The sequence below is a fragment of the Leucoraja erinacea genome, chromosome 37 (assembly GCF_028641065.1).
Source record: "Leucoraja erinacea ecotype New England chromosome 37, Leri_hhj_1, whole genome shotgun sequence".
In the NCBI taxonomy this organism is placed as follows: domain Eukaryota; kingdom Metazoa; phylum Chordata; class Chondrichthyes; order Rajiformes; family Rajidae; genus Leucoraja; species Leucoraja erinaceus.
This window is the reverse complement of record NC_073413.1, coordinates 12,153,712-12,180,223: the sequence shown is the minus strand read 5'-3', so window position 1 is coordinate 12,180,223 and position 26,512 is coordinate 12,153,712. Positions and strand designations below refer to the sequence as shown.

Sequence of the window (26,512 nt, the reverse complement as noted above, 5' to 3'; positions counted from 1 at the left end):
GGGCCTCAGCCAATCAGCGTCCTCGTCTCATCCCGTGGCGGGTGCCGCAGCCAATCAGAGCGCGGGTCTCAGCCACGCTGCCGCCGCCCAGTCAGGCGCGCCGCGGTTGCCATGGCGACCGGTGTCGGGGAGGTCAGGGGTCGGCGCGTTTGGCGGGAGCGGCGGCGGCGGGAGCGGGAGGAGTGGAGGTAACGCCACGGCACGCGGGCACTGACCGGGGTACCGGGGAACTCCAGGCCCAGGCTCCGGCTCCGCTAGGCCCGAGGGAGCAGAGGAGGGGAGTGTGGGGGTGGAGGGAGTGGAGGTGCATTTGTGCAGCGCCTGGCACGTCCCCGGACTCAGTGAGTGATCCAGAAACAGGCCCTTCGGCCCACAATGTCCCTGCTGGACCTGGTGCCGAGTTAAACTAGTCTCCCATGGTCCACATCCCTGGTCTAAAACCCCCGTCCGCGCCACTATCACCACCCTGAGTCTGAGCAGGGGTCAAAAGCTGAAGTCACCTATCCATGTTCTCCACAGATGCTGCCTGACCCGCTGAGTTACTCCAGAACTCTGTGTAACATAGAAACATAGAAATTAGGTGCAGGAGTAGGCCATTCGGCCCTTCGAGCCTGCACCGCCATTCAATATGATCATGGCTGATCATCCAACTCAGTATCCCGTACCTGCCTTCTCTCCATACCCCCTGATCCCCTTTAGCCACAAGGGCCACATCTAACTCCCTCTTAAATATAGCCAATGAACTGGCCTCGACTACCCTCTGCGGCAGAGAGTTCCAGAGATTCACCACTCTCTGTGTGAAAAAAGTTCTCCTCATCTCGGTTTTAAAGGATTTTCCCCTTATCCTTAAGCTGTGACCCCTTGTCCTGGATTTCCCCAACATTGGGAACAATCTTCCTGCATCTAGCCTGTCCAACCCCTTAAGAATTTTGTAATTTTGTAAGTCACCTATCCATGTTCCCCACAGATGCTGCCTGACCCGCTGAGTTATGGTGCAGCAGCATCTGTGGAGTGAAGGAAATAGGCAATGTTTCGGGTCGAACCTTCTGGAAATAGGCAACGTTTCGGGCCGAAACCCGGAAGGGTTTCGGCCCGAAACGTTGCCTATTTCCTTAGCTCCATAGATGCTGCCTGACCCGCTGCGTTACTCCAGCACTCTGTGCAACGTCACCTATCCATGTTCTCCACAGATGCTGCCTGACCCGCTGAGTTACTCCAGCACTCTGTGTACTGAGATGAAAGATGCCCTGTTTTGATTTAAGAAAAATACACAGAGCTGGAGTAACTCAGCGGGTCAGGCAGCATCTGTGGAGGAAATACTGGGACGCCGTCTTCAGACCAATGCACCCATTGTCCACTCCATTGGTCTGAATGAGGGTTCTGAGCCAGAATGTCATCTGTCCATTCCCTGCACAAATGCTGCCTGACCAGAAGCACTTTGTTTTTTTGCTCAAGATTCCAGCCTCTTGTGTCTCTGATGGTTTTCGGCAGTTTGTGGGGAGAGAGCTGGGATTAGTGGACCTTCCCTCTTATTTGGTGTAAAGAATAAACAACTGGAATGTATTATGCATTTCGCAACCTTTGAATATTCCAAGGCCTTTGCAGTCAGCCGTGTACATTTGAAATCCAATTATTATTGTTTTATGTTTGTTAATGATCATCGTTTGATTCCTGCAAGTTCCCACAAACTGCACCATATAAACTGCTTGTGTTGATTGTTGTTGTTTGTGATATTGCTTGGATCAACAAACTCATCAGGACGGCTGACTGCATCCTGGGGGCGGAGTTGGATTGACGGGTAGATGGTTTTGGAGGGGAGGATGCTCCTCAAACTGTGGAGTATCCTGGACAATACAGCTCACCCCCTCCATGACACACTGGTCAACTTGATTGCCCAATCTGAAGTGGCTCGACCTAAAACATCACCCATTCCTTTTTAAGGGTCTGAAGAAGGGTCTCGACCTGAAACGTCACCCATTACTTCTCTCCAGAGATGCTGCCTGTCCCGCTGAGTTCATCCAGCATTTTGTGTTTCAGTTTAATGCCGGCCGATCTCTCTGCTTGAAAATCAGTGTTAATAGTTTAAAGCAAGACGCTTCTCGCTGCATTTTCTCAGAGAATAATTGTCCTCATCAATTTCTAATTTGATTTATTGGAAAATGCATAATTTAGCTTTGAAACAAACTAAATCCCTGTAATAATTTGCACAAAATAGATTTTTGAAATTGTGTTGCAAGTTTTCCTGGGGTTATGAAGACCGACATCTGTACATACAAATGAGCTCCCATAATATTAAATTCAGAAGTCTACAGTTACATATTTTTGTTCTTACGGATGCAGAACTAGTTTCTGCTAGTATCCACTGTTTTAGTAATTCTTATGTCTGATGTGCTTTACCTGACATTCAAAGATCTTTTATTGTCACTTGTACCAATTAAGGTACAGTGATATGCGAATTACCATACTGCCACACAAAAAAAAAGCAACAAGACACACAAATACATAAAAGTTAACATAAAAATCCACCACAGAGGATTTGCCACATTCCTCACTGTGATGGAAGGCAAAAGAGTCCAATCTTCTTCCTCTTTATTTCTCCTGCGGTCGGGGCAGTAGAACCATCCGTTGGGGCGATCATTGCTCCCGCAGCCGGCGGTCGAAGTTCCCGCGTCGGGGTGATTGAAATTCCCACGGTTTGGAGTTCCCGATGTCGGTCTCTGACCAGAGACCGTGGGCTTTGTGATGTAAGTCCACAAGCACCCAAGGTTAGAGCTCCGAGGTGGATCCCTGGCAAAGGGATTGCGGGCTTCGCGATGTTAAAGTCCCGTAGGCTCCCCGCGGTGGAGATCCCAAAAGTCGGTCTCCAACAAAGGCCGCCAACTCCTCGATGTTAGGCCGCAGTGCGGACGGAGATACGATACGGAAAAAAATCGCATCTCTGTCGAGATAAGAGATTAAAAAAAGTTTCCCCCAACCCCTCCCCACCCCCCACATAAAACAAGCTAAAGAACACTAAAAAACATACATTTAACACATACTATTTAAACACAAAGAAGGAAAGGACAGACAGACTGTTGGCGAGGCAGCCATTGCTGATGCCACCCAGTGGACATTCATTACCATACTTGGAGTTATGGTTACCATATCACTTAGTCTAGTATCAATTGTTTTTGTTTGTATATTTTTGGATTTATGGACCAAATCTACTTCTGGAGGCCTGTGAAAACAAGCCCATTTGTAACCTGCAGTAGCCTAAATGCTGTTTGGATTGTATCCTGAATTATACAGGTCCACCACCTATTTTACAGCACCCTTGGTTCTGTTCTGCTGGACCAACAGAGGTCACGGCCTTGGGAAGGCCAAGGTACCGGCCCGCAAAGTCGGCTATGGGAACAAATCTACCAGCTCCTGCTGTTCTCGCACTGATCTTTTTAAAACATTATTGCTGTGTGCAGATCGACATGGAGTTTAGGAGAAGTGGGTCGCAGTCGAAGAAACCGTACGGTGGTCGTGGAGACAGTGGGCCACAGTCGAAGCGGCCACGAGCACATCAGGAGGATGACGTGCCGTCGCAGTTCGAGGAGGAGCTGGCCTATCTGGATGAGGTGGAGGCAGAGATGACTATGGATGCCAAGGAAGTACAGCCAGCGCACGACTCTGTGCCCATTGGTAGGTGGCGGGTTAATGCCTTCACAGCCAACGAGTGGGTCGGCTGATAAAGAGACTGATGACTGTTTAATCAACACTATTACTGTTGTTACAGTGCCGTGATCAGACGTTGGTCCTGCTGTTCCTGTGAATGCCAGGGCCCTCATTTTAAACGTTTTTCCAATTTGCTTCCCCTCTTGAAGGTGACTGACTATCCTTTGCTGGGTAGTTTGGCAGCATTGACAAACCTTTTAACATTTTGCTCAAGTGATGTTGCAGCTCACTTTCTGGCTGTTTTATGTGGCCAATGCAAAGGGGTTTGTCTAAAAAAAAGGGAGTAAGGAAGAGAGTGTAAACATATGAAATGCGAGGTTAGAGTCAGAGAGTGATACAGTGTGGCATACACCGACCAACATGTCCCAGCTACACTAGTCCCACCTGCCTGCATTTGATCCATATCCCTCCAAACCTGTCCTATCCATGGAAGGTTATTCAATTTGGTAGGAAATATCAATTTATTTTTGAATTAACCTTGAAATACTAGTGAGTGCAGGTCTACAGAGAGACGTTGGTGTACTGCTTCAGGAGGTATTGTGGCTCACAGATGCATTTAACATTTGGGAAAACAAATGCTATATTGGTGTCAGATGTTCAGAGACATTAAATTAAATGTTTTAACCCCCCCTTCCCTCTTCCCAGCTAGACTCAAGAGTATTTTATTGTCATATGTCCCTAAACAGAGCAATGAAATTCTAGAATCAACAGATATGTAATATAGTACTTTGTAAAAACCATAATAAACAACAACAAAAATTCCATGCACCTATTCCTTCTTTCCAGAGACGCTGCCTGCCAGAGGGCTCTTAAAGGTAGAGGAATCAGGGGATATGGGGAGAAGGCAGGAACGGGGTACTGATTGGGGATGATCAGCCATGATCACATTGAATGGCTGTGCTGGCTCGAAGGGCCAAATGGCCTACTCCTGCACCTATTGTCTGTCCCGCTAAGTTACTCCAGCATTTTGTGTCCAAATTTTATATATATGAATTGTAAACTTTCTTTCTTGCTTTTAGGAAACCTGTTTTCTTCTGACGTTAAGAACAGTAAGTGGCAGCGGCCGCCGGTACCAAAGATCAACCCGAAAGAGGACAGCATCACGTTCCAGCAGGTGGAGCTCGAGTACTATGTGGGTAAGTGACAGGATCAGTAACGTTTTGGCTTGGACACAGCTCCGAATGTGAATTCAGCCCTCCACTTTATGTTGTGGTATTGAGGCTGTGTCAGCAGGCCATGCAGGTCATAAACTGTTATCAGGCAACTGATATCCCACCACAATTAGAGAGCAGTCTTCACCTCCCACCTCCCATCCCGTCTGAAGAAGGGTTTCGGCCCGAAACGTTGCCTATTTCCTTCGCTCCATAGATGCTGCTGCACCCGCTGAGTTTCTCCAGCTTTTTTGTGTAACCTTCACCTCCCATCTACCTCATGAGTGACCCTCGGATTATCTTTGATCCGACTTTGCTGACTTTACCTTGCACTAAACATCATTCCCTTATCATGTAACTATTCTCTGTAAATGGCTTGATTGTAATCATGTATTGACTGGTTGGTACGCAACAAAAGCTTTTCACTGTACCTCGGGACACATGACCATAAACTGAGCTGAAGTTAAACACTTCCAAACTGTGGTGTACAGATTATAATTGGGCAGTGGTGGTGTGGCGTGAAGCCAAAGATAACGCTTGCGTTAAGCCCACGCATTCGAAGGATAGGACCCCAGTGAGGGGCTGAATAATTACATGTCGTAAAAAGGTTGGGTGAAAACCTCAAACTGCAATATTTCTGTAATATTTTCACAATGGTAATAAAAAGGGTGGCACACTTGGAAGAGCTGCTGCCTTACAGCGCCAGAGACCAGGGCTTGATTTTGCCACTGTATGTAGTCTGCACATTCTCTGTGGGTTCCTGTCCACATCCCAAAGACATGTGGGCTGTAGGTTAATTGGTTCTCTGTAAATTACCTCTAGTGAGTAGGTGAGAAAGTGGGATAACATAGAACTAGTGTAAAGGGGTGGTGGATGCTCAGCATGGACTTGGTGGGCCGAAGGGCCCACTTCTATGCTGTATCTTTCAATCATCAATTAAAATCTAAATGATATTGCATAGAGGGAAGGTAGACAAAAATGCTGGAGAAACTCAGCGGGTGAGGCAGCATCTATGGAGCGAAGGAAATAGGGGACGTTTCGGGTCGAGACCTTTCTTCAGACTGATGAGGGGGTGGGGGGGGCCGGGAAAAAGAAAGGAAGAGGCGGAGACAGTGGGCTGTGGGAGAGCTGGGAAGGGGAGGGGAAAGAGGGAGAAAGCAAGGACTACCTGAAATTGGAGAAGCCAATGTTCATACTGTTGGGGTGTAAACTACCCAAGCGAAATATGAGGTGCTGCTCCTCCAATTTCAATCAATCAATCAATCAGTTTTATTCGTCACATTGCACATAAAGTGCAAGTGAAATGAATTTGTCAGCAGCGGTACAATGATACAGAACACAAAAACACAATAAAAATTTAACACAAACATCCACCACAGCATTCATCACTGCGGTGGAAGGCACAGAATTTGGCTAGTCCTCCTCCATTTTCCCCCGTGGTCGGGACCTCAACCCTCCGCAGCCATTGCTGCGGGCGTCCAGATGATAAAGGACAAGGTAAGTCCAGGATCGTCTCTTCCCCACCGGAGACCGCGGCTTCAGGCTGGTGTAGGCCGCAGGCCGGCGGTCGAAGTTTTAAAATTCGCGCCGCAGCCAGAAGCACCGCAGACCGCAGGGCCGGCGGTCGAAGCTCCCCTCCAGGGGTGATGGTAAGTTCATGCCGGGCCCACGGTAGAAGTTGGCCGCGGGCCGGCATTCGGAGCTTCTTCTTCCCCCCGGGTCCCCCTCGAGGGATCCCGGGCTGCAGACGCCGCGCCAGCTCGGCTTCAGGCTGCCGGCTGCCGCGGGCCAGCGAAACGGAGCGCTCCCCTCCGGCGAGCCCCTGTGAGGGCTCGCCCGCTCCACGCCGAGTCCGCACTGCGGCGCGTCTCCGGGAAAGGTCGCGCCGATCCTTGCTATTAGGCCACGGGGGAGGCGACCTGGAAAAAGTCGCCTCTCCGTGGAGGAGGTGACCAAAGCGGTTTCCCCCCTTCCCCCCCCACACACACCCCCACACACCCCCCCCCCCACCCACACCCCCCCACACAAAAACACATCAAAAACATACTGTAAAACATACTAAAAAAACAAAAAAAAGTAGAAAAAAACAGACACGCTGCTGACAGGGGGCCGGCGGTGGGACTCACAATTTGTGGTGGGACTCACTCTGACTATGGAGGAGGGCCAGGACAGAAAGGTCAGATTTGGAATGGGAGGGGGAGTTGAAGTGCTGAGCCACCGGGAGATTGTTGTTGCGAACTGAGCGGAGGCTATTTCATAGAGGGAGGCTATTGAAGCCATATTCATGCTAGCTTGTAAGCAACTGTTGTGGCTCGTTGCACTTGCCTATTGTCTGTATCCTTTTAGATACTGGCAGTTCAAGTTAATTCATATCTCACAAATGAACAAACATTTCACTATCTCTGTACCTGTGACAATAATAAACAGTTAGAAAAATGTAATACATGTGTTTTTTTGTGGAAAGCCTTAAAATATTATAAATGAGCTCAATATCTCTCACAGCCTCTATGGTTTAATTTATAATTCAGGAAAGAAGCTGAGATTTGTTGAACAGATTGCACTCCAGACAATGTGCTTGTTTTTTAAGGCTTATCTCTAGCTTTGAAGGGACATGTTTTTAATACTGCTCTGGCCTATTCCCCTTTTTAGTTAGCATTAATCCCACTGTATCTATTGTTCCTGTGTCCAGGCTGCTGTACAAGTAGTGTCTTATGATTTATGCCACCAAGCATATTATATCTTTATATCTCTCTGAAGAAGGGTCCCGACTCGAAACTTTATCTATCCATGTTCTCCAGGAATGCTGCCTGACCCACTGTGACTTTGTGTCTGTTGAGCTGCCCCTTACAACTGCTGGCCGAATGCCCTGGGGATTTTTACGGGGCCATTGTTCCCTTCCAATTGAACTTTTTCAATTATTTCTCCATCAATATCTTTGATTGTGCCAGCAACAACCATCATTCTTTAAGTATTAATTTCCAATCTTAATTAATAATTTACAATAAAATTGTGCAGTACAAAGGCAACCCATTTAGCTCATTGAACCTGTGGGGAACAGTGTGATGTTTTGTTTTTGTTTTGTTCAAGTCCATTGACAGATTCTTCAATCTCTGTTCTCTGACTCATGAAGTATTTTTATTTGCCTGTCAAAATATTAATCCATACTCTTTCCAGGCTCCGCAGTGCACTTTTACAACTGTTGCCAATTCTATTTTGTACTTCATTCATTTGCCAAGCAGGTTTTGTGTGAACAGTTGAATTCCTTATGTAACGAGGAGCCCAATAGATAAGTTTCAGCAAACTTTGTATTTTCTTCAGCTGAGCTCAGCAGTGACTTCCACCTCATTCATTGCCCCCTCTTTGGCATTAACATGTGTTTGCTGTGGGAAATCTTTAATTTCGATCTATAATGTTTGGGAAGTTTCATAATTATTTGTGTTTTTTAATTATTGTTTGACTAAGGAAACATCTACATCATGGACATGCCATTGTTGCAGTAAACTTGATTATTTGCAAACCCATACCAATATATTTTCAAACGTTATTTAGTGGATTAAGATCTAATGCTTTGGAGAAAATTAAAAAAAAACTATTAAGTGGAGCAATTCAACTAGTAACAATGTTGGGGTGCATGTGACGAATAAAATTGACTTTGACTTTGACTTTTGTGTGTGTGTGTGTGTGTGTGTGTGTGTGTGTGTGTGTGTGTGTGTGTGTGTGTGTTGTGTGTGTGTGTGTGTGTGTGTGGTGTGTGTGTGTGTGTGTGTGTGTGTGTGTGTGTGTGTGTGTGTGTGTGTGTGTGTGTGTGTGTGTGTGTGTGTGTGTGTGTGTGTGTGTGTGTGTGTACAGCTTAAGCAGGAATACTGGAAGGGTAGGAGTTCAGTAAAAGTTTTGGATTGTGTAACTTTGGAACAATATACTGACTTGGGAGTGAGAAAGTTGAGGTAATGAAATGGAACATTGCAAGGAAGGTATTGTGCAATTATAGGTGGATTCACTCATTATTTCCCTTCTCTCTACAAATGGCACTTGTAGAACAAAAAAACTCACCGTAATCTCATCCTCTGATTTGCTGGATGTTATAGACAATATACAATAGGTGCAGGAGTAGTGGCCATTCGGCCCCTCGAGCCAGCACCGCCATTCAATGTGATCATGGCTGATCATCCCCAATCAGTACACCGTTCCTGCCTTCTCCCCATATCTCCTGACTCCGCTATCTTTAAGAGCCCTATCTAGCTCTCTCTTGAAAGCATCCAGAGAACCGGCCTCCACCGCCCTCTGAGGCAGAGAATTCCACAGACTCACCACTCTCTGTGAGAAAAAGTGTTTCCTCGTCTCCGTTCTAAATGGCTTACCCCTTATTCTTAAACTATGGCCCCTGGTTCTGGACTCCCCCAACATCGGGAACATGTTGCCTGCCTCTAGTGTGTCCAAGCCCTTAACAATCTTATATGTTAAAAAAATTAAAAATTATGTTAAATAATATTTCCCAATAAGTTAATCAGCTTTTAAAATCTAATTATTCCTACCACTTAGGCAAGTCCTGTAGTCAGTCTGTGGAAAGCAAAGTTTCCCAAAGAGAAAAAGGGTCTCGACCCGAAACGTTAGCCATTCCTTCTCTCCTGAGATGCTGCCAGTCCCGCTGAGTTACTCCAGCATTTTGTGTCTATCTTCGGTGTTAACCAGCATCTGCAGTTCCTTCCCACACATATCCATATGCTGGCTTAGAGGAACATGGAGAAGCAGGGAACTGCAGATGCTGGTTTAAGCATGGTCTAAAGAAGGAACGGGTAGATGAGATTCTCAATTTTAATAATTGCTCTTCCTTTCTTTTGTAGGGACTTATGTCGCTGGAATGCCTGGGAATAGGCAGGGTCCCGTTCCTGTTACACGGATGTTTGGAATTACAATGGAGGGGAACAGTGTGTGCTGTCACATCCATGGATTTATGCCATATTTCTATGTCCCGGCACCTGCTGGTGAGATTCTCGCATGTCCGTACACTCTCAGCTCCTGTTTATCAGGCGTGTCGATGCTCTGTAACTATTTACTCCAGTTGCAAAATAACAGCGTCAACATTTCCAGGTCGGGGATTACATGAGACCTCTGTTGTTAAGTCTCCTGTGTTTTACCAACCAAAATGTATCTTCAACTTCCCTCTCAACATTGTGACAAGCAAACGACCATAAGACATAGGAGCAGAAAAAGGCCATTCAGCCCATCAAGTCTACTCTGCTATTCAATATTTTCCCCTCCCAACCCCATTCTCCTACCTTCTCCTTGTAACCCTTGACACCCCTTTTAATCAAGATCTATCAGTCTCTGATTTAAAGATACCCAGCGGGGTCAAGAGCTGAAACACCCCTTTTAATCAAGATCTATCAGTCTCTGATTTAAAGATACCCAGCGGGGTCAAGAACTGAAACATCACCTATCCATGTTCTCCACAGATGCTGCCTGACCCGCTGAGTTACTATAGCATTTTGTGTCTATCATCATAATGAACCAGCATCGTATCGGTCCGAAACTCTTCTGGAAATAGGTAACGTTGCCTATTTCCTTCACTCCATAGATGCTGCCTGACCCGCTGAGGTACTCCAGCACTCTGTGAAACGTCACCTATCCATGTTCTCCACAGATGCTGCCTGACCCGCTGAGTTACTCCAGCACATTGTGTGTACCTTCTGTCTTGTCTCTCCTCAACCTCCAGTGCTGCTGGCTGAAGCAGAGCTAGATGTAGTTCGGTGTGAATTATTGTTGTACACTGTGTAGCCTGGAGACAGTCGAGCAACAGAAGAGTCTAATCTTAAAAATGTTGTTGAGCGTCAGCTAAAAGAACGCAGTCCCATCCATTACCGAGCACAATTGTCATAGCTGTCTACTGACTACTGACTAATATAATGTCTACTGTGGTGATATTCCATTGTGGCCATGTGTTGAATTGCTCATGGTGCACTGAACGAACAGATCTATAACTCTGAAACTTCCACTCCTCTGACAGGTTTCAGTTCAGAACACCTCCATGACTTTCAGCGGGAGCTGAACAGCATTGTGATTAAGGACATGAGGTCAAACAAGGATAACATCTCTCAAGTGGTACTGGCAGTCGATATCTGTCTGAAGGAGAGTAAGTACAGCACTCTGTTGTTGCCTTCTCTTTGTTCTCTCCCATGTAGTGGCTCGGACATCGAGAAAAGGGGCCAAGCCTAGAAGGTGGAACATCAGGATGTCTGGAAGGAATGCCAAATGTCTTTCTGAACTTGTTAAAAGCCGTCCCTGGAGGAGGGAAAGACAGGAGGAACATTATACATTTTGGTTAAAGGACACAGGAAAAGAATGACTTCTGCTAGGAAAATTCTCATTTCATAGATACATGGACAATAGATGCAGGTGTAGGCTGAGCCAGCACCGCCATTCATTGTGATCATGGCTGATCATGCACAATTAGTGCCCCGTTCCTGCCTTCTCCCCATATCCCTTGATTCCACCATCAATAAGAGCTCTATCCAACTCTCTTTTGAATACATCCAGTGAATCGGCCTCCACTGCCTTTTGAGGCAGAGAATTCCACAAATTCACAACTCTCTGGGTGAAAAGGTTTTTCCTCGTCTCAGTTCGAAATTCTTAAACTGTGACCTCTGGTTCTGGACTCCCCCAACATTGGGAACATGTTTCCTGCATCTATCGTGTCCAATCCTTTTCATGATATCCTACAGCTTTTTCCAACCGATTAAGTATTTTTCAGCGTAAAAAATGTTTCAGCCCTCAAGGGAAGAATTAGCAGGTCAGGCAGCACCTGTGGCAGTGACAGAGAGTTGATGTTTTAGCTGATGTCCTGACCAGAGGTCATTGGCGTTGTCCCTTTCAACCGGTTCTGCCTGACCTGCAGTTCAGAGACTTTTCCACTTTAATCTGGGAGCGCGCGTGGTGTGTGTGTGCGTGTGTGTGTATGTATTGCGTGTGTGTGTGTGTGTGTGTGTGTGTATATGTATATGTGTGTGTATGTGTATATGTGCGTGTGTCTTTAGCGTGCGCGTGTGTGTGCGCATGTGTGTGTATATGGGTGTGGGTGTAGGTCTTTGGAGTGTGGGAGGAAACCGAAGAGATTGGAGAAAACCCATGCAGGTCACGGGGAGAACGTGCAAACTCCGTACAGACAGCACCCGTAGTCGGGATCAAACCCAAGTCTCGGGCGCTGCAAGCATTGTAAGGCAGAAACTGTACCGCTGTGCCACCGAGCCACCCCGCTAATGATCCGTGATCTGCTAATAATACCTTTCTGCAGCAGCGAGTATTTGTCTTGTCCAGATCTGCTGGATGTGAGTCAATTGTAATAAGATGCTAGGGAGCTGCCTGTCCTTGCAGCAGAACCTGCTTGGGAGAGATAGGGGGAGACATATGTTGCAACATTGCTGAGAGAATGCCATCAATGGGTGAATGTATAATTACAGATATGTACGGCTACGGAGGAAACACGAAAACACCATTCCTAAAGATCACAATGGCACTGCCTCGCCTAATTGCCCCAGCTAAACGGCTGCTGGAACAAGGATTCCACTTTGGTTCAATGCCAATGAGCAACTATCAGTCATATGAGGCCAACATTGACTTTGAAATCAGGTACTTACTACTGACTGAGCATTAAAACAATTCATTAAGAAATGTGGGAGTTTTTGCAATATCTGGAAATATGAAGTGTTTTTAAAGTGAGCTGTTATTGTCCAATCCAATATAAGGTGTTTTTGAAGTGAGCTGTTATTGTAGTGTGAGAAGCATAGTAGCTGATTTGTGCATAGCACGCTCCCACAGTGCTTTAAACTATAGCGATGCAGCGCTTAAAGAGTCCCTTCGGCCCACCGAATCCATGCTGACCAGCGATCTCTATACTAGCACTATCCTATTTACAATTTACAACTTTTATTTTAGCAAAGCCAATTAACCTACAAACCTGTTTGTCTTTGGAGTGTGGGAGGAAACCGGAGCACCCGGAGAAAACCCACGTGGTCACAGGGAGAACGTACAAACTCTGTACAGACAATTTAAAAACGCCTGGTTTTCAGTTGTAGTATTGTGCATTTGCCATTAGGTGACGTGTCTGAACTATGGGAATGGCAGAGATTGTACCAGTGATATAGAGTGTACAGTTGGTTTATTTTTATTACAAGCAACCAATTACATTTTGCAATCATTTTAACAAAGTCAAGTTTCAACATGTTTTCAGTCTGTCATGTGCACTTCAAAAAAATCTATCAAAATTAAATAGCTCTGATAATTTCAGGCAAGATCAGATTTTCAAGCAATCCTTTGAATGCTTTGCTTCTGTATGCAAACTACATTAAATGTTTTGCTGTTTCTTTCATCTGTACAACTTGTTCTCACCAAATTGGCTGACTGTCACCGATGCAGTGACAGATGTGAGGTGAAGATTTCAAACAAACTGCATATAACTTGTGTTCATAAAGAGCAAAATAAGATATGGATTCTGTTCAATTATTCTTGCTCCATTTGCCTGTATCGGCCCAGTCACGTTAACTCGGCAAACCTGCTGCAAATAATGATGACTAATCTACAGCAGGCCTGATGAATAATAACTTTCAGTTGTTTTACATTCTCAACCCACAGACCGTTTATTGTTAGCGGAATTAGGCCATTCGGCCCATCACGTGTACTCCGCCATTCAATCATGGCTGATCTATCTCTCCCTTCTAACCCCATTCTCATGCCTTCTCACCATAGCCCCTGACACCCGTACTAATCAAGAATCTATCTATCTCTGTCTTAAAAATATCCACTGACCTGGCCTCCACAGCCGTCTGTGGCAAAGAATTCCACAGATTCACCACCCTCTGACTAAAGAAATTCCTCCTCATCTCCTTCCTCAAGGAACGTCCTTTAATGCTGTGGCTATGACCTCTAGTCCTAGACTCTCCCAATAGTGGAAGATAAGAAAAGTGACATGTAAAACCTCACTGAGGCACCTACACTAGCTCCTTTTTTAGTAGCATCTCAATTTAATGATTTATGAAGACTTTTATTACAAACTCTAGCATAGATGCACCCTTATTCCTTCTCTCCAGCGATGCTGCCTCACCTGCTGAGTTACTCCAGCATTTTGTGTCTACCTTCGATTTATATCAGCATCTGCAGTTCTTCCTACACCCTTTTTCCTTATCTGTGACATTCTCCAAACCCACACCATCCTTGCTGTTTCCATGACTCTGATTCTGGTCTCTTGCATGTCCCTCATTTTAATTTTCCCATCATGAGCTGAACTTTCAGTGGCCGAGGTCATGTCATCAGGATTTCCCCCTCCCACCAAGACATCTGTGCACCTCCCCGCCCCTTCCTTCAAGATGCTGTTTATAGTCAATCACTTCAGCCTAATATCTGCTGACATGTGTCTGAGTGATTGGTATTTTTCCTGGAACTCTTCATGCTTTTGACAGGGATAGTCCAAATGACCAGATTGAACTTATTATTGTTACCATGCTTAAATGTACATTTTGTCTGATATTTTTGTTAGATTCATGGTGGATTGCGATGTCGTTGGCTGTAACTGGATTGAATTACCCGCTGGGAAATATCGGATAAGGGAAGACCAACCTACAGGGCACAGTCCCAAGAAGGTGTGTGCCACTAAATGCGGATCATCGGAAGGGTAGAGAGAGAGAGAGATTGTTTTAAGTTTCAGTTTTCTCCTCCAAGGGTGATAAGTTGTCAGCAGTGGCTGGATGGTGAGTCAATCACTTCTGATGCAGCAACAAAGTCCCACTCGAGAGACAGAATCCAGGTGCCCTGTTTTGAAGTTGCTGTGTTTCTTCCAGTGTCCTGATCAGTGTTTCCGCTTCAGCCTGTGCCAGCTGCTGTTCCATGGTTGTGATGATTTGTTTCTGCATCACAATAATGACCATGCTGGTAAAGGACTTGATGAAGTGGACACTGGGGAAGATTCATTGATGGAAAGATACAGCATGGAAACAGGCCCTTCAGCCCACCGAATCCACGCCGACCACCAATCACCCGTTCACACTAGTTCGATGTTATCCCACTTTGTCATACACTAGAGGCAATTTACAGAGGGCTGATTAACCTACAAACCCGCACGGCTTTGGGATATGGGAGGAAACCCACATAGCCACAGGGAGAACGTACAAACTCCACACAGACAGCACCCACGGTCAGGATCAAAGTTGATTGCCAGGGAATACAATATCAATTAAGAGTTGAGAAGTTTTGGATGAAGATGAGTACTTTGTGCATTTGTAGATGATTATACCTGTATTCCTACCCAAGAGGATTATGTATACTGATTTGTTGAGGAAATATGATTTGAAGGGTATTAAGGAATATGAGGTAGTTTGGAATAAGGTGGGTGGTTGAAATGACATTAAATTATTCTTTATGTAACAAGATTCTATGATCTGGTCTGTATCGCTGCTGTTTGTGTGGGCAAACTGTGCAAATTGGCTACAGTTTGCTCCAACACTACCTACACTTTGAAAGCATCAAAGTGCTCCGTGTCCCAGAAGAGTGGGTTATAAATGCAAGCTTTTGTTCTTGGAAGGTTAAATTTGATTATTTCTCTCAACCACTCCCATACGCACCGCTCCTTTCCAGTCAGTCCGCAGAGCTTATTAGAGGGAGAAAAATGTGCATTCATTTGAAGTATCACGCAGTGGGTGAAGCCGCTGCCTCTTAGCAGTAGAGACCGGGGTGGGAGATTGCAACCTTCACGTGGTCCGCCCTGTTTCGACGAATGCAATCAACCTGGAGTGCACAATCAAATATGATCAAATAGAACAAGTTATCCTACAACTTTAGGCTGTTAACGCCATATGCAAGAAGAAGAAGAAGCACTAGAGATCTCGTGTGCTGGCTGTGTGGAGTTTGCAAGTTCTCCTGGTGATCACGTGGGTTCCCTTAGGGTGCCCTGGCTCTCTCCCACATCCTAAAGGCGTGAGGGCCCTCAGCGAGTTGTCCCTGGTGCCTACGTGAGTGTTGGAATCTGGGGCGAGTTGATGGAAAATGCAGAGAGAGCGTAGGATTGGTGTAAATGGGTGGTGATGGTCCGTATGGACTCGGTGGGCCGAGTGGCCTGTTTCCGTGCTGTAACTATACTTGTGGAAAACATCCAAATCTCAGGTTCACAATTGAAGTCTTCATATGAGAGGCAAAAGCAAAATGTGGAACATTCTGGAAATGTGAAAGAAAATAAATATCAGGCCAAATAGATTGATGCTTCAACTTGACTATCTTCTAAAGGGTTTTGGCCCGAAACGTTGCCTATTTCCCTCGCTCCACAGATGCTGCTGCACCCGCTGAGTTTCTCCAGCAATTTTGTCTACCTTCGATTTTCCAGCATCTGCAGTTCCTTCTTGAACATTCCCACAACTTCTCTTGTCACAGACCAGAGTCTTTTCATCTTTTTTGTTTTGCATTCACACTGTAACAGAAAGTTGGAATCTATCCCAGCCTTGGGTTTTCCACCATTTTCTCCTGCTGATCTTCTGTTCATTGTTCAGTTGCGTGCCCCCAATTAATCTATTAAAATATGAGAGGTTTTGCATGTTAATGGCGGTTGTAAAAACCACAGTGATCTCAACATGCATTAGTGTTTAATTGTACCAATGACATTCCTGGTCTCAGAGCCCCACCAAAATAAGAACCTTTGTCTCTAAACCCACATGATGCAGACTGCTCATTGTGGGAAGTGCTTTTGTCTTTTATGACGTTGAACAACTGGTTAAAAAAGGCGTATTTCTATTTTCATTTCATAAATAAATTGGAGTCTGCAGCATCTAAATGACCTGGCCATACCATTCCCTATAATCGAAAGCTGCAATGCTTAGAGCACTTTGTATTTTACCCTAGCAAGCCCTCACATCTTTCATCTTATTTTTCTTCTCCAGTCTTCCCTGCTCTTTGTGTCCCCCTCTCCTGCAGGAAAAACAACTGTTACTACGTCTGAAACTCTAGCTTCTAACCCCCCTTTATCCTCTTAGACACAATTCTCTTTATAATGTGATTTTCTCTAACATGGGGTTTCTGGGGGGGGGGGGCACAACTATCACGGATTGGAAAATATCATTAAGCAAATATTGTGAAAGCAAAAAAGAGCCTCTTATATTTAACAAAAAAATTGTTTTAGTTTTCGTGTTACAGCGCAGAAACAGGCCCCTTAGTCAGGATTGAACCCGGGTCTCTGGTGCTGTAAGGCAGCAACTCTAATGATATGCCACCATGCCGCCCTAGATAAGGGGACTGAAAATGCACAGAACTCCAGGTGTGACCTCACAATTTCACTGTGTAATTACTTCTGAACTCCAATCCTTTTTGAAACATAGGGCAATTTGCTTTCCTCACCACTTTGTGCACCTGCCTGCCTGCTAACTTCCTGCAATTTGTGCTCATGAACTCCTCACTCATGTGCAATCTTTCTCTATTTGGATAATAGTCTCTTTAGATTCCACTTAACAAAGGGCATGACACCACATTTTCCTCCATTGATGCGAGTATATTTCCATTCACTCAACCTATCTGTATCTTGTTGCAGAGTTTAAATAGCCTGTTGCATCTTACCCTCTTGCCTATTTCACTATCCTTGGTACACTTGCCCGCCTACTCCAGGTCATGAATGTGAATGGCAAACTGAAGCTAAGTAATGATCCTTGCAGCCTGAAAACAACACGGTTATTCCCACTGTCTACTGCTTGCAACCAATTGTCATCCCCCTGTGCTCCCTCTCATCTGATGACTTGAATACATTTTTATTTTATGCACCAGCCTTTTATGCAGCATCTTGTCAAATGCCTTTTGAAATTCAAATACATTAAAACCAGGATCCTCCTTATCGACTTTGTTTGAGACATCTCAAAGAATTCAAGAAAATATGTCAAACATGATTTGCGTTTCACGAGACAAAATTGACCAGATTTTACTCTATTGAGCTCTGAAGGACCAGCTACATTTTCCTTAATTATGAACTCCAGAATCTTGTGGATACATACATCACAAGGTTATAGTTATCTGGGCCTTATCGTCTTTCTTTAGGGTGTCACATTTGTAGTTTTATATCTGCCGGTAAAATCCCTGAGCTAAACGTAACAAAAGTTCAAGCACTGACTCCATTCTCTCTGCAGCCAAACTTGTGTGGGACCTGGCAATGTCTGTCTGCCTTTGGTCTGGATACACAAGCAAATGCAGATGCTGATATCTTGAGCAAGATTAAAGTGCTGGAGGACCTGGCAGCATCAGTTGAGGCAATGGACACGACATTTCAGCCTCGAGAAGGGTCTCGACCACAAATGTGCTGAGTTCCTCCAGTTTGTTCTTAGTTTTTCCTATAGAGGTCAACCGATTGGTTCCTTATCCGTTTTGCCAGACCAACAAAGGTCATGGCCTCCAAGAGGAGTCAAATGGTGCTGGAACGTTCCGCCTATGCCGGTGGGGGGGGGCAGAGAAACCGCCCCCAAAGTCGGCCTCGGAAGTCGGCTATAGGAACGGATCTGCCGGCTCAGGCTAGGTGGAGTTCCAGAGCCCCAGCAGCAGGGGGTGAGATCCCACCCACTGATCGCTGTGGAAGTCCCGATGAGGACGAGATGGGCCGCTTCACCCGGCCTAGGCGCCACATTTTCAGAGGACTTCGAATGTACTCTCGTAACTTTGTCCAGAATAGAGGTGGCGCCGGACTATCAGTTGTCGAAAAATCAATGGTGGACCTGTACACGATAGTGCTTGTTGTTATACCTTCCCATGTGTTTGAAACTTGCCCGTTAGATAGGTTGAAATATTTGCAGTACCCTTCATCATGAAGTCTAATGCAAAATATTGCTTTAACGCATCTGCTGTCTCCTTGTATCTATTATTCATTCCTCTTCCTTGCCCTCTAGAAGTTCCACACTTGGCTAATCTCTCCTTCTGTATATATTCACAGAAACCTTTGCTGTTGCTATTACTTGGCAGCTTTCTCTGTAAATCAATTCTCTTTCCCCTCATTAACTTTTTATTAACACTGCTGGTTCTTATAAAATTCCTACTCCTGCTCCACCACTAATACTTCTATGCTTTAATCCTTGATTTAAATTTTTCCTTGACCTCCTTCGTTAACCACAATCCTTGCTAATATATCATCAGCGCGTCTGTTCAGGGATTGGTAATGGCTACTGATTAATGAAGGTATGAAAATTGAGCTACTTTCTGTTCTTGCTAAAGTGACTTGCTGAATGAATGTACACTCCCAGAATGACTATTTTATTTTATGTATCGCCCCGACCTTGTTCCATTGTGTCACCATTTCTCTTAAGACCTTCCTGCGTGGTTCAGAGATGTTCTCATCCACGACTGCCTCTGTCCAAATGAAAATCCAACAGTGGTGTGTGGTGGCCGCACAGAATTAGCAGCAGCGATGTCAAGGTCTTGCAGAAACCTGCTGCCTCTTCTGCCTGCAAGGTCATGACAGCAGGTGCATGGATGTGCCACCCTCCCATTCTCACTCTGTCCTGACTGTTCCTGCATTGTCACAGTCATGTCAACACTCCCTCCTCTCCCAGCGCATTCACTGTTCAGACACAAGGAACTGCACATGCTGGAATCGGAAGAAGCACAAAGTGCTGGAGGAACTCAACAGGTCGTGCAGCATCAGTGGAGGATATGGATAAGCGCCATTTCATGTCGGCACCCTCTTCTGATCACCTTCAGTCTAAGAAGGGTCTCGACCCAAAGCATTTCCTATCCATGTTCTCCACAGATGCTGCCTGACCCGCTGAGTTACTCCAGCACTCTGTGAAACGTCACCTATCCATGTTCTCCACAGATGCTGCCTGACCCGCTGAGTTACTCCAGCACTCTGTGAAACGTCACCTATCCATGTTCTCCACAGATGCTGCCTGACCCGCTGAGTTACTCCAGCACTCTGTGAAACGTCACCTATCCATGTTCTCCACAGATGCTGCCTGACCCGCTGAGTTACTCCAGCACTCTGTGAAACGTCACCTATCCATGTTCTCCACAGATGCTGCCTGACCCGCTGAGTTACTCCAGCACTCTGTAAAACGTCACCTATCCATTTTCTCCACAGAAGCTGTCTGACCTGCTGAGTTACTCCAGCACTCTGTGAAACGTCACCTATCCATGTTCTCCACAGATGCTGTCTGACCCGCTGAGTTACTCCAGCACTCTGTGAAACGTCACCTATCCATGTTCTCCACAGATGCTGCCGGACCCACTGAGTTACTCCAGCACTCTGTGCTTAACGTTCAGCACCCATCCTGGACTATAACTGTCCAAGCAAGAGACCTATCTCAAAGAAAATGGACAGTCCACAGCAGAGGCTGCCTTCCTTAATGTGGTTACATCTGTGAATAAATTAAAACATAAATCTGGCTGGGCTTTAGCTGATGAATGAACAGACAAAGTGCTGCAGTAAATCAGAGGGTCAGGCAGCATCAGTGGAGGGAATGGATAGGTGATCTTAGATGGACACAAAAAGCCAGAGTAACTCAGCAGGACAGGCAGCATCTCTGGAGTGAAGGAATGGGTAATGGTTTACAGAGTGCTGGAGTAACTCAGCGGGACAGGCAGCATCTGTGGAGAGAAGGAATGGGTGACACTTCAGGCCGAAACCCTTCTTCAGACTGATGTCAGGCGAGTAGGCGGGACAGAGATAAAATGTGGTTGGAGACGGTAAGACTGGCAGGAAAACTGGGAAGGGGGAGGGGGTGGAGAGAGAGGGATAGCAAGGGCTACTTGAAGTCAATGTTCATACCGCTGGGGTGTAAGCAACCCAAGCAAAATATGAGGTGCTGTTCCTCCAATTTGCGTTGGGCCTCACTCTTGACAGTGGAGGAGGCCCAGGACAGAAAGGTCAGTGTGGGAATGGGAGGGGGAGTTGAAGTGTTGAGCAACCGGGAGATCAGTGGATCGATGCTCCTTCTACACGTTGCTAATGAGCTCTTTGTTCCAATGTTGGCTGCAGGTGACACTGGCACAGATCGAGGTAGACGTGGCCTGGACAGACTTCGTCAGTCACGCCGCTGAGGGCGAGTGGCAGAAAATCGCTCCGCTCCGTGTGCTCAGCTTCGACATTGAATGTGCCGGCAGGAAGGGTGGGTTATTAGAAAACGACAACACTGCCTGTTACGTGGACAGCTGCAGTCCAGGGTGGACGCTGCAGAAAGTGTGGAGAAGATTCATGAGGATGTTGCCAGGACTCGTGGGCCCGAGTTGTTGGGAGACTATAGTTGAGCAGGCTATTACATTATCCCTGGGCGTGCAGGAGAATGAGGGGTGTTCCACTGTCTCTGCCTACATTCTTTCTTTGTCCCCATCAGTCTGAAGAAGGGTCTCGACCCAAAACATCGCCAATTCCTCTTCTCCATAGATGCTGCCTGACCCGCTGAGTTTCCCCAGCATTTTATGTCTACATTAGTGTGGTCATTCCTCAGCCCAACAGGGAGAGCTGGGCATCCAAGCAGAGTGAGAAGTTCCCTGTCACATATAGAGCAAATGTTGCTCAGATCCAGGCGGCCCTCACTGCCAGACCCCAGCCATGGTCCACGTTCACTGTGCCAGCCAGCAGATTGCAAAGGCTGATGCCTGCCTAACACCAGCACTCCATTCTGGGCCATGAATGATTCTTTGCACTGATTGCATAAAGATTATTTAACAGAAGGCTATGACTTGCATTAGGCTCCCAACATGGTGGCACACAGCAGCAGGGGAGGCAGGGGTTTGTTCTGCATTCATGGCACAACAGTATGTAGTCTGAACAGATAGATCTTGCAGGATGAGGTGCACTTGCCCTAAACATTTGAGCTGGAGGACTAAGAATAATCATTGCCCTGGAGGCTAGTGCTAACTGCAGTATCGGTGTACATCCAAGAGTCAAGAGAGTTTAATTGTCAGATGTACCTGTAATGGAAATTCATACTTGCTGCAGCTTTATGGGTTTATTAACACAATAACTCACAATAAATTTACAATAATCAATGATACAATAAATTAATAATCAGTAATAGTCAGTAACCAGCCCATAATAGTGCTGAAACTCAAGTCTGTAGAGCAACCAAAACAGTGTCTGTCCCTGTCATATACATGACCGGTGTAGCAGTTGTCCCCTCCCTCATCGCCCTCCCCCTCCTTCCCCCCTCCCCTCCCCCCCCCCCCCCCCCCAACCCCAAACACTAATCATCAGACTGAAGAAGGGTTTTTGGCCCGAAACGTTGCCTATTTCCTTCGCTCCATCGCTGCTGCACCCGCTGAGTTTCTCCAGCTTTTTTGTGTACCTTCGATTCTCCAGCATCTGCAGTTCCTTCTTAAACACTAATCATTGCTGTGTTTGAGACCAACACAGAATTGGACAGGAAGAATATGATAAGGCTCTCTTGAATAAATATTTGAGAGCAAGATGTGCCCAGGGGATCGAATTAATCCTTTTGCCCAAATAATTGGATTTCTCTAACAAATTACTGGCACAGGCTTAATTATTTCTATCTGTGCTTATAGATCTCTTTATTCACACATTGGTTGATGCTTTCCCAAGTAATGTTCACTCAAGTGGAGCATAAACCGTTATACTGAGTTGTTGTGGAGTTGTAGCAAGGGAACGATGCCTGTTATGCAAAGGACTTTGTTTCTTTTTGAGTGGATGTCTCATAAGGTCATAAGTGATAGTAGAATTAGGCCATTCGGTCCATCAAGTCCACTCTGCCATTCAGTCGTGGCTGATCTATCTCTCTCTCCTAACGCCATTCTTCTGCCTTCTCCCCGTAACCTCTGATGCCTGTATTAATCAAGAAATCACAGGGCCATCTATCTCTGTAAAATATGTAAACGTGGGTGTGATAATGTAACCTATCAAATGATGAAAGAGCTGCTGATTTGGAGAAAAAATACTTTTTTCACCCACTGTCCTCTATTCCATTACCATTGTGTAGGAAGGAACTGCAGATGCTGGTTTAAGCCGGTTTAAAGCTGGAGTAACTCAGCGGGTCAGGCAGCATCTCTGGAGAGAAGGAATAAGTGACCCTTAGTTTTGTTGACTTGAGACTTGTGGTGTATTGTGAAGTTTGAAACTGCCATTGATTTGTTTTCCATTATCGGGAGATGCTGCTCCATCAGTAACTGTTCAGTCTTGGGCACCACAATAGCAGGAAGCTGAGGCCAGCACTCTCCAGCCCTGGAAATCTGGGATCAGCCATCCTGAAGTCACTCGCTAGCTTTAAAATGTGATAGAAAGCGACTGCTATCAACTGCTCCCTCCCAGCTCCAGTTACCTGGGATCCAGCCCGATCACCCAGTGCTGTCTGTGTGGAGTTTGCACGTACTCTTTGTAACTGGGTGGGTTTTCTCCAGGTGCTCTGGTTTCCTTCTGCACCCAAAGACGTACAGCGTGGTGAGTTAGTTGGTTTTAAGGTGTAGATGGATGGTCAAACCTGGACGGAGACAATTGTAATTTTGGAGATTATAATGAAAGGATGAGTGTAGATTCAACATAAGTGGGTACTTGATGGCTGTTGTGGGTCCAAGGGCTTGGTTCTATATTTTGTTGCACTATGAATCTACGAATGAGGGATGGTTTTATTGAAGGGCAAGGTTCTGAAGGAGCTTAACGGGGCTTGCTGTGAGATTGCATCCCCCTCATGGGGGTATCTGAAATAAGGGGAGCATAATTTCATATGAAGGACTTCAGTGGTTTCAATGATCCCTTTGTTTTCATGGTACAATTCAAGGTACAATGATATTCTTCATTTGCATACAGATCAGTGAGATTATTGCCATATATACGTACAATCCCCATCTACGCTCTGCTTCTGTTCCTTGTGCAACTGCATCTGACCCCATGGTGTTTTGTCTAGGTATTTTCCCGGAGGCTGACAAGGACCCTGTGATACAGATCGCCAACATGGTTCTGCGGCAGGGGGAGAAAGACCCCTTCATCCGTAACGTCTTCACCCTCCGCTCTTGTGCCAGCATTGTGGGGTCACAGGTCTTCTGCTTCGAGAATGAGAACGAGCTTCTGAAGGTATGAGATCTGGTGGTGGAGGAGTTTGGAGGCCAAATGCAGACAAATAGGATTAGCCTAAAATGCCAGATTAGTCAGCATGGACTAGATGGGCTGAAGTGTCTTTTGGATTGTCAGCACTGGTTGGAAACCTCATCCTGAACTTAAGATAGGCACAAAATGCTGGAGTAACTCAGCGTGACAGGGAGCATCTCTGGAGAGAAGGAATGGGTGACGTTCCGGGTCGAGACTCTCAAACTGAACTTTGTTTGCGTCTCAAGTAGGCAGCTGGGGAGAGCTAGAATTTGCATACGTCTGCCCTAGGCAGCATTGGTGGTGCATTGCAGACTAGGCTTTGCTCATGTTTTCTCAGCAGTTATATATACCCCCGCCCCTCTTTGTTTAATACACGTGCACAATAACACACACTTTGTGCAAACACTGCTGATGGAGAACTGATCAGTTTCCCCAAGAGGCAGATTTTAATGGTCCACATTTTGGAGACATTCATGCCAAAATAAAATCTCTTGCGGTTTTGTATCTGAAATCTGTCCACTTTTAGATCTCACCAGCTAGTGTGATAATCAGTCAAATTTACATAGAAGGTGGTTGTTGCACACATGACTAAGCATGCACTTCTCTTCCATTCAGTGGAGGTGGAGGGGAAAATTGGTTTGCTTCTGGGTGATCACGTTTTTTGCCTTACCGAGTGCCTCGTAGTGAAGTGGTTATTGTTCTAGACCAGTGACTGAGGTTCAAATCTCACCACAACGAGCATTGAAATTGAATTCAATAAATCAAGTAATTTGGTCTGCTACTTATGGAAGAAATTGACCATGAAAGTTGCAGGTCTCCTCACTAGAACGAAAAATTACCATCGTTGCTCCGTCTTGCCTATCCAGGGCTCCCTAGTTGACACTTAATGACTGTTGAAATGGTTCAGCAAATCGCACTGTTATGGATGGACAATAACGTTACCTTGGACACACAAGGAACCATTGGTACTGGAATCTTGCATGGAACACAAAGTGCTGAATTAACTCAGCGGATCGGGCACTTATGGAAGGAATTGGATATGTAAGTTTTGGGTCCTCACTAGAACGAAAAAATTACCATCGTTGCTGACCTGAAATGTGCCTATCCAGGTGTTCCCTAGTTGGACACTTAATGACTCTTGAAATGGTTCAGCAAATCGCACTGTTATGGATGGACAATAACGTTACCTTGGACACACAAGGAACCACAGGTACTGGAATCTTGCATGGAACACAAAGTGCTGAATTAACTCAGCGGATCGGGCAGCATCTCTGGAGGACATGGATAGGTGACGTTTTGGGTCGGGAACCTTCCATCAAACTAATGAAGGGTGCTGACCTGAAATGTCATCTCTGCAGAGTGTTTCATGCTGGAGATAGACACAAAATTCTGGAGTGACTCAGTGGGTCAGGCAACATCTCTGGGGGGAAAAGGAATAGGTGACGTTTTAGGTCGAGACCCTTCTCCAGACACTTTAGCAGTTTTCTTGCTGGGCTGGCCAACATTCTGCCAATATAAAAATGAAGATTACATATATTATATCAACACTACACGACTTTCTGAACAGGATGTGAATATCACGGTGAGGATCTGGAACAGAAAGTTATAAGTAGTGGTTCTCTGGATACTTTCAAGAGAGAGTTAGATAGGTCTCTTAAAGATAGTGGAGTCAGGGGATATGGGGAGAGGGCAGGAACGGGGTACTGATTGGGGATGATCAGCCATGATCACATTGAATGGCGATGCTGGCTCACAGGGGCGAATGGCCTACTCCTGCACCTATTGTCTATTGTCTATTATTGTCTCTTGGTGGTCTGGAGAAAGACATGAGTTCCTACGTCACTGCTGTGTGTGTCGGAGGATTGGTCCATGTTCAAGGACTCAGTGGCCAATCTAAATGAGTACACCACAATCGCCAAAGAACTCCTCAGTAAATGTGTAGAGTATATGTGTTGAAAAGGTCAGTCCGAATGACTGTGCGATTCACTCCAGAGTGAAGACCAAGTGTGAGGTGGATATAAATGCTGGAGAAACTCAGCGGGTGAGGCAGCATCTTTAGATGCTTGAGTTTCTCCAGCATTTTTATCTACCTTTGATTTTTCCAGCACTGTAGTTCCTTCTTACACAAACCAAGTGTGAGGTGTTCAGATCAGTTGATCCTGACCTGTGTAAGTAATTAGGTGTGACCTTTGCAAAGGCCTCGGGGTGCCAAGAGACATTCCAGACCAGGCTAGAATCCCAGACTAACCATGCAGACACTCCATCTGAACTTAATAATGTGAAATCGGGCAGATTTGCTGACAACAACGCATCCCTCCATGATAAATGTCGACACGGGTGTGGTGCTCAGACCCTTGCTGAACTCCTGCACACTTTACACTGTGCGGCCAAATTCTGCTCTAACTTCTATTCACAACTTTGCAGATGACACACTATTACGGGCCGGATCTCGAACAATGTTGAGACAGAGTACAGGAAGGAGGTAGTGCTTCACAGCATGCTACCAAGACAACCAGCTCTCCCTCAATGTGTGCAGAACCAAGGAGCTGGTCATCGCTGCAGGAAGTGGTGTGATCACGCCCAATCTACATCAATGCTGCTCAAGTGACAATGGTCAAGA

At 45.8% G+C, this 26,512-nt stretch overlaps 1 protein-coding gene across 1 annotated transcript in view; it reads left to right on the top strand.

The window, feature by feature from the left end:
* Window positions 1–108: 108 nt before the first annotated feature.
* Window positions 109–26,512, top strand: part of pold1 (polymerase (DNA directed), delta 1, catalytic subunit) — a 97,728-nt gene continuing 71,324 nt past the window's right edge. Inside the window, 9 exon segments of the mRNA XM_055663422.1 lie at window positions 109–188; window positions 3,456–3,669; window positions 4,722–4,838; window positions 9,695–9,835; window positions 10,858–10,983; window positions 12,308–12,476; window positions 14,380–14,482; window positions 20,830–20,959; window positions 23,711–23,877. Of these exon segments, the coding sequence (XP_055519397.1) occupies window positions 3,462–3,669; window positions 4,722–4,838; window positions 9,695–9,835; window positions 10,858–10,983; window positions 12,308–12,476; window positions 14,380–14,482; window positions 20,830–20,959; window positions 23,711–23,877 (1,161 nt within the window). The 5' untranslated portion in view covers window positions 109–188; window positions 3,456–3,461.